Source organism: Phragmites australis, chromosome 13, assembly GCF_958298935.1.
Source record: "Phragmites australis chromosome 13, lpPhrAust1.1, whole genome shotgun sequence".
NCBI lineage: Eukaryota > Viridiplantae > Streptophyta > Magnoliopsida > Poales > Poaceae > Phragmites > Phragmites australis.
The window spans coordinates 13131256-13140002 of NC_084933.1; the positions used below are offsets into that span (position 1 = coordinate 13131256).

At 39.8% G+C, this 8747-nt stretch overlaps 1 protein-coding gene across 8 annotated transcripts; it reads right to left on the reverse strand.

The window, feature by feature from the left end:
* Positions 1-4822: 4822 nt before the first annotated feature.
* LOC133887651 (protein XRI1-like) lies at positions 4823-7916 on the reverse strand. Of its 8 annotated transcripts, none has more exons than XM_062327605.1 (9): positions 7634-7916; positions 6815-6867; positions 6610-6723; positions 6393-6529; positions 6220-6298; positions 6037-6139; positions 5896-5948; positions 5510-5590; positions 4823-5411 (listed from the first exon to the last, which is right to left on the reverse strand). In XM_062327605.1, the coding sequence occupies exons 1-9, from the start codon at positions 7696-7698 to the stop codon at positions 5158-5160; spliced, it is 939 nt and encodes a 312-aa protein (XP_062183589.1). In that variant the 5' UTR covers positions 7699-7916; the 3' UTR covers positions 4823-5157. The 8 variants fall into 8 exon arrangements, with proteins under 8 accessions (XP_062183589.1, XP_062183587.1, XP_062183586.1 ...); XM_062327603.1 differs by having other exon boundaries at positions 6610-6726; positions 7634-7915; XM_062327602.1 differs by having other exon boundaries at positions 5510-5596; positions 7634-7914.
* Between the last annotated feature and the right edge of the window lie 831 nt (positions 7917-8747).

The following is an 8747-nucleotide window of genomic DNA, read 5'->3' on the forward strand; positions in this document are numbered from 1 at the left end:
AGCAGGATAGAAAAGGTGCCAGAACTCACGATATCATTTATCCAATGCAACCATTTAGAACTTAAGCCTTTGTATCTCAGAATACTTAGAATTGATTTGTGCTCAATCATGTCAAAGGCCTTTTCAAAATCTAGTTTGATAATGATGTATTCTTTTTTTGTTTGATGACATATATGTAAATATTCAAAGGACCAAGCAAGGCAATCTTAAATTATTCTAACTTTAATAATGCTATATCGGGTCTGCTGAACAAGTTTCATGATGACCAATTGTAGTATGTTTGCAAGAACTTTGGTGATAATCTTGATGGTACAATTGAGCAAGGAAATTGGTCTAAAGTCACCTACCAGAGCTAGAGTATCCTTTTTTGGGAACAAGGGTGATATAGGAACCATTTATGCTCTGCGTGCAGACATTGCCCTCATGAAAAGTTTGGCATAGATCATAGAAGTATTGTGCAATTATAGGCCAACACTTCTTTAGAAAGTTAGTATTGAAACCATCAAGACCAGGTGACTTGAGGGTTTTCATTTGGGCAAGAACTTTGTCAACCTCATCTTTAGAAAAGTCTGAGTGGAGCCAGTCAAGATCAGAGACTGGGTTAATCAGCATTTCAAGATCAAAGTGCATATGGTAAAAGGTAGAGGTTCCTAACCTTTGCTTATAGGTATTTAAAAAAAAGGGAGGCTTTCTCCTCATGAGAAGCAAGAGGTTGCCCTGATTGATCCTAGATAGTTGTTGTCGATGATTGGCAAACCATCAATCTTATGAACTTATAGAAATCATAGGAGATAATCCATGTAGCTGAATCACATGTCACACACAGAGATTTATGCAAGTTCAGGTCTCCCTTAGGATAATAGTCTTGTGTCATGTTTGTCTTGTTTTGATCTTCGAGACTGTTTACAACAGTGATCTTGGCTACCCTAGATGGATCTGAACTTAGTCGAGTGCTCCTTGTGTATAGTCTTGGTGAGATGTCGATGTACACTGCAAGTGCAGAAGGCTCAAGGGCTTGAGGCTCCTATAGGCTTGGGGCTTGTTTGTTGGACTTCTATAGACTTGTGCATTACCCTTCCTCCGTAGGGTCCCCTGGCTCCGCATATATATGGGGGTTGTCGTATAGCATCCAGGCTCCTTTTCTAGTAAGATTATGCCATTCTTAAACTTAGGAATAAACTTTCTTATTTAAGGGATATCTTAGAATCCGTGGGTAGTTTTTATACATCCAGGGGCTCCTTTCCCAGATACAATCGTATGCCCTAATAATCTAGAAAATCTTAGGTGATTCGTATACATATAGAGTAGTCATATATGGTAGTTTATACTACTCATCGCCGGTTGTGATTAAATTTTGCCTAAATTTTAAAGCGGCATTGGCACGAAAGAAGTGCGTGCTGCCAACACCTAATTTTACCCATTTAATATTCCCTCTTTGTTTCTAGTAAGTTCTTTGTTTATGAAGAAGATATTCAAGGTGATTCTGAAGTAGGAACCTGGAATCCCATTCATCAAGGCTGATGTCTCGCTTCTTCAATAGTGTCAAGGAACAAAATAATGAGCTTGGTATTTGCTATGATTTTAGACAAACTTAAGAAGTTGCCTTGCCAAGCTCGAAGAACTCTCCTCGGGTTTTTGAGCTTTGCTACAATATTCATTGCCTTGTTTGTTTTATTAGTTGGGACCGACCAGGCATGCTGCACTACCTGTGTGAAATCATCTAGCTCCATTAGTAGTTTTCAAAATGAAAAACATTAGCCTTTGGAATTGCTGTTGTAATAGAAATGCTGCAAGGAACATGATCAAAGGTATCTCTTGATAAGGGGGTGACCAAAGTACCAGGGAAATTAATTGTCCACATATGTGAAGTGAAAAAAAATAGTCCAGCCTCTCTAGTAGAGGATTTTGTTGTTTATTTGACCAAGTGAAAGATCTACCTTTCAGGGGTATCTCAATAAGGCCTAAGTGACTAATGGCATCATTAAATATTAAATTTTAGAAATATCTACACCAGGTCTGTTTCTATCAGAAGGAGAACGAAGAAGGTTGAAATCTCCCATAACTATCCAGTCAATATTCTGTGTCATCTCAATCCCTTGGAACCAATCAACGAAATCCCATTTTCTATCAATAGAGCAAGGGTCGTATATATTTTTTAGAACCCATATATCACCAGATAAAGCTGACGTAAACTCTACTGAAATAGCAAAATCATTAAGAAAGATAAGTTAACCAGAGAACTTGTGATTCTTCCTAGCAGTAAGAAGACCCCAGAAGCCCCATTGGAAGGAAGATATTCAAATGAATCAAACTGAAAGGGGTAGAAATTTCTGACATAATTTTAAGTCAAAAGAAGCTCGCTTGGTTTCTTGCAAAAAAATAATATCACAACCAGTTTCTTTCTGTTAGCATTTATGCCTCTAATGTTCCAGCATAGAATTTTTCAATCTCTAAAATGAGAGCTGTGTTGTGTATCCATAAGACATGAGAAAAAAGTAATCTACCCAATTATAGTATATGGGGATAGAAGAGGAGGCACCAGAAAACCATGCCAAAAGTACTTAGATTAACATTCCAGCTTATACTTAAGGGATCATTATCAAAAGTAACAGAGAAATAGGGGTGCTTCCAAAGTACCCATAGAACATTATGCATTTCTCCATCAGTGAAAGAAACAAAATGAAAAGGTCCAACAAAAGTAATAGGCAACCGGTAGGTGCCCATGTAATTCCTGGAGAAACTACTTCCTGGCTTTCTTCTTAGGCTTTTCATCATGCTTGGGCTTTTATGGAATCTTGGGCTTAGCTACCTGCATTTGTCCTTGGGCCAACTCAAGGCCGATAACTCCCTTTGAAATCCTTTTTGCCGCTAAATTTGTGTCAGACAGGGTTTCTGGTTGCATTTGACAGAAAGATTGTCCCAGACTTTTGATCACCCTATTAGAGAGAGTAGGCGGCTTGGTTGAGCAAGCAAAACATTTCTTGTCCTTACAAGCACTGGCTTTGAAACCTTCAAGTTTTTCTTTATTTCTTAGACTTCTCCTAACCTCTATCTCCACCAGAGGGGGGGGGGGGGAGCTAAGGCCTGACTTAGACTTTTTTGTCTGTTGCATTGGAGTGAAAAGTGAATGAGAAAGCTTCTCCAAAGAGTCCCCATCTTTGGTTTTAGACTTAGAAAGATCATGTATGTAGGAGACTGAGACCTTTTCTGGGCATTTAGGAGGAAGGAAAAACATCATGGAGGAAGAGTCACCTGAATCAGAAAAAATAATATTCCAAGCTTTTGAGTTTAGGAGGTTAGAAGCCTAGTCAAAATGATAAGGTGAAATGAGCATCTTAGTAAATAAAGAAACCCAAGAAATAGGAATACAAATTGTTGCCTCGGAAATCCCCACAAAATTGAAGAATTTTGCCCACAAGTGAAAAGTCTCATCATGAATCTTAGGAGCTAGTGAGGAAAAGCCTTGAGGAAAGAAGGTTAGAAATAGGATCAACAATCTATTCATCTTTATGCATCATGAAACCAACATGAAAATGCTCACCATTGATCTGAGGATTATTGACTTGAATGACTGGTTCAACATTGGGATTGGGCTCATTCTGTATTTGGTTGTACTACAAGTTGCAGCCTGTAATTTGTCTTCAAAGTCATTTTTGAACACCATGTACCATTCAGGTGCAAGGCAACCTACAACGTCCTCTTTTAAACACATTAAAAAATGTTTTCTTTTAAAAATATCAACAGTGACTATGATAAAAAGGCTTTCATAGAGTTTTTCTTTTCAACCTTGCCATTTTTATTAGTCCGCCACCTCACCCTTTTATTTCTCCTACTTTCGCCGCTTTTCTAACTATTATCTTTATATTCAACTCTGGTGATTGCTATTTTTCCCCTGAGTATATATCCAATGGTCATGTGAGCATTCCCTAGACAACATTCAAACTATTATCTCAAGATATCACTTTTACCTTCGAAATTTCGACTGAAAGATTTAAACTGTCAACATTAACTTTAGAATTCTCATTTGATTATTCATATATTCAACTCTGAAGTTTAAATACGAAAGTTGCTAATTTCAACTATTAGAAAAGAATTTAGATGGCATTGTGCATCATGCGTTGCATTTGTTTTCTGTTATACTCTGTTACATTTTTCGGTTCCAGCTCTAGGTTGTTGCACTTTTTATGTATAGTTCAGTCAAGAAAAAATGGAAAGCTAAACTAAAATTAAACAATGGAAAGTAAATTATACAAAACCATGGGTTTCATAGTCAAAGTTATACAACCTTAGGTATCTTAGCTTGTTGTATGTAACACCGGATTACATTCTCCTAATGTTTCACACGGCCCATGTTAAGGAATTCATTAAAATTTGCAGATCCATCTGAAAGGTCAAATTATAGAAGGGACCGTGGAAGTTTCCTACAAGGTTTTCTCTTCCTAAGCTCCACGACCGAATTTTTTGAAACTTTAGGTAAAAGTTGAGATATCTGGTTAACAATTAGTTGGACATCGCTTCCCTGGATCATTGCATTCATCAAATATTCTGATACCAGGGATCTAATATGCAATGAACAAGCCACGGTAGAAAGGAGGGAGAGGCCTTGCTCTCATAGAATACTTAGTTATCAGGGTTGGCTGCACTACTATAATGTGAAATGTTGCAATCTGAGCCAAGTAGCTCGGGCCAGGACCATAATTGAAACATTTTATTTCCAAACACACATTTTTCAAGAGTTAATCGTGATCGAAGTGCCAGCTATCAAGGCTGTAGACCACCTGAATGGCATCAATGAAAAGTAAATACAATAGAAGAAAACAAATTCTGAACTTTGATTTTTCGTATATATCATTAGCCACATGTCACTAAATACACCAGATGAATGCTGAATCTTTGAAGAAAGAGTCACACATCTACAGTAATTCAGAAACACCAAAGACATGGCACAAAATTGAGACAAAAAAATAGAAAGCTACAGAGGCCTGCACAATTGACCTAGGTGCTGCAAAAAATCGAGAGAATGGCAGATAAATAAGAATCAATGGTTGCCTCAGGCTCTCAGCCCTTTGTTCTTTGGGCACATTGTGATGTTGTCTTCCCCCCTTCTGTTCTGATTCAGTCGAGAGAATGGCAAATGAATAAGAATCAATGGCATTCTCAGCCCTTTGTTCTTAGTATTGTGATGCTGCCTTTTCCCCCTTCTGTTCTGATTCTTGTCTTGCCTATGACTGGCTTGCCAGAGAAAGCTGAGGTTCCTAGGATCTCTGGGGGCTTCTTCAGAGGAGCACGAATTCGCTGGTTTATATCGTTCAGAGTAACATCTCCTTCCTCCCAAGATGGTTTGATGAGAGTAAAAGGGTATGCTATAGATGTAGTTAAATTTTGCTTCACCTTACTCAGTGAGCTCCCTCCTAGTACGGCAGCAGAGAAAAATGATCAACAATGATAAAACTGGAAGTTCGTATTAAGATATGTTGATATACAATAAGATATTGTCAAATTGAAATACCTTTAGAGACTTTGAGTGTAGAAAGCTTCATAGTCTCCTGCATTATGAGACTTTCTGTGACAGGTGCAATCTCACTTGTTCCTGTGGCTAGATAGAAAGAACAGATAAGTTGCTCAGACGAGATACAAAACCTTGGTTTCAGCAAGGAACTCAAACTACATGGCCGCCTAACATTATAGCAAATTGTAGTAACTGCAAATACACCGATATGCAACTATAAAGAAGGAAAATAGGAAACAAAATGTTGTTCACAGATACCATGCAAGGGAATTAGGGGTAAATATTTTTGGAAACCCGTACAATACATAAACTGGAAACTGTGACACAAAAGTACAAAACCAAATAAAAATTTGACTAAATGCTACAGAGATGTGCTTTGCACTGACCTGAAACACCAGTTTGATCATCAATATAAGTAACACTCTCCTGGCTACAAGGCCTACAACAAATCCGAGATGAAGATGTCATTATTGACCAGTAATGATAAATTAATAAAGTAGTTTCAATGGAACCAGAGAGGAACAAACGTTTGATCAGGCCTGAAGAACATTGGAGTTCTATCGGAGCAATTTTCCAAATGGTTATCTTCTGGTCGGTAGGGTGCTCCATTTGACAAGGAATTCATTGTATCTGATGTGAAATTTTCAGTTAGATAACAGCAGACGCACAGCAGTAAGCAGTTCTCAAACATATGTGATGAAAAGACAAACCTAAGTCATTTGCATTTTGCTGCATATCATAATTTAAGCTCTGTGGTTCATCAGTGCAAAACAATGAAATCTCCGTTACCTGAGACATGGATCAAAAAAAGAAGCATAATTGCAATATGTAAAGAGTAGCACAAGAGAGTGACTTAAAACATGGCTAGGTGCTAGTGAAGAACCTCAGATGTGACCAATGTAGAACTAGTTTCATGATTTCCAAATTCTGACTGACTAGACTCCAAAGGGTACTCCAATGTGCGCCGCCGCTTTGGTTCCCGAGATTCCTCCAGGTCCAGAGTCTCCTTGCAGGTGATATCTACTCAAGTGACAGACGCTTTAAGAAAAGCATTCAAGAGTGATAGGAATTGATCATTATCAGAACAAAAAGCTTCCTACCGCCAATATCAGCGAATAAATCACAGCAGTCTCTCAGCGGAGTTTGATTCCCAAGCAATCCCAGTAGCTCATCATCATCTTGATTGAGGCAATCCCACACGAATTTAGTAGCATCTACTGTAAAAAGCACATAATGAAATAGTTAGTCAAAAAGTTAGTCTAGAGTTTGTGACACATATATTGGTTATGGGTGTGAGTGGAGTACCATGACCTGCATCATTAGATTCACAATGCTCTCCTGCTTGCCAATCCCACAGACTGCAGTAAGCATTAAGAGATCAGGTATAAATTCCACCGAAGTAATACACTAAATAGTTGGGAAATTTTAGACAGTTTGCAGTTCTGCGCACACAGACTGAAGGTAAGTCATAGATAGTGTTACTCTTTTATGTTGTACGTAAGCTGCCATCAAATTTTAGTCGGGCATTTTAGAGAGATTTAACAACTGAAAATCTTAAACACACACTCAAAGGCCCATGAGCTATATAACAAGTTAATTTTCACCAATCCCTTCGAGCCCAAAATCTTCCCCTCCAATCTAAGACACGACTGAAAGCATACGGTGGCCACCCTCTAAAATCCAAAATGCATTCAGATTCAACAGGCACGCCAGATCGCCAATCATCATAGAACAAGAGCACCCCCTATACGCAACTGGAATCAAATCCAACGAGGCAGGAGCACGGAAAGAGCACGCCGGGCGAAGAACCACCCCGCCGATCATCCCAAATCCACTAAACCGGCACACCAGATCGCCACCGAAACCAGATTACTCCACTGTTAGATTGCCGGCACCAGCCGCGAACCACCGGAATCACCACGCGACGCGCAGATCTCAATCAACCACCAAGCCCGTGCAAAGCTCCAACCGAAACACCCCCTAATCCGCGAGGCCCGAAACCATCCACGGACCCCGGAACCAACCAACCTCCGAGAAACACGAGACCAGCCCCTCCCTCCCCTCCCCCTAGAGACGCGCAACAACCAACGACAAAAACCCCGCTCCCCCCCCCCCCTTACCCACATTTGTCCATGGGCGTCGCCGCCTCTGCTTCCTCCGGCGGCGGCGCTGCCGCGGTACGGGTCCATCGGACCCGCCAGCCGCAACTAGCCGTTGCAACGGCCTCCCCCTCGGGCCTCGGATTTGACTGTCTACCGTGCGCGATGCGAGGGCGAAAGCAAAAGCATCCCCGCTATGGCGCTGTCCTGTCTACTGCGCGACGCCGTACTGGTGGTGGCCGCCGCGGTTGCGCCGCATTTGTAGTCCGAGGAAAGGAGGCGAGGGGGCCATAAAAAGGGAAGAAATGGGGAGGCACGAGGGGCAAATTGGGCTGGCTCGGCCGAGTAAGAGGGCCGTTGCGCGTAGCCCTCGGCCTTCGCGCCGCGTGCCCAGCTCAAATCCCTCGCTCTGTCTCCCCCCTCTCTCGAATTTTTTTATACATATATTTTTTTAATTATTGTCTACAATACATGCTCATTTAAAAAAATTATATGCGTAGACTATCATCACTCATTTAATATATGAGAATAAGATCTCGCTCGTTCAATAGATGAGAATAAGATCTCGTCCGTTGAACAGGCGAAAACTTGTGAGTCTTGGCGTTTGGTGCATTTAATAACTGGAGAGAGGAACATATCGCTCATTCAGTGGACGAGAACTTGTTAATATACAACAAAATAGGTAGGTGTATAATTGTTTTTTCTAATATAACATTAGTATACGGCAATTTAAAAAATATTGCACAATTATTTGACGAAAAATGCCAGTCGTGCAAATAATTGTTTAAACAACATCACATAGTGGTTCATTTTATCTAAATTTGGTTCAATGTCATTTTGTCGATATTTCTTTATTTGGTTGATATAAAAGTGTGTGGGTTAATTTTTTTATGAAGTAAAGTTAGGAGGATATAAAATCTAATTTGTTGAATAATAGTAGTTGTAAAGAACAATTATTATATAACTCAGCACAGAGGTTACATATGCTGATAAATATTACATAGGTCATGAGGTTTATCGTTGCTGCGCGAATGAACTTTAACCATAAAAAGATGACGACAACAAATATTAGTATGTATGGTACGTGTAAAGACTAATCTAATAATGTACCGTTGCTAAACCTAAAATGTCTTAGACAA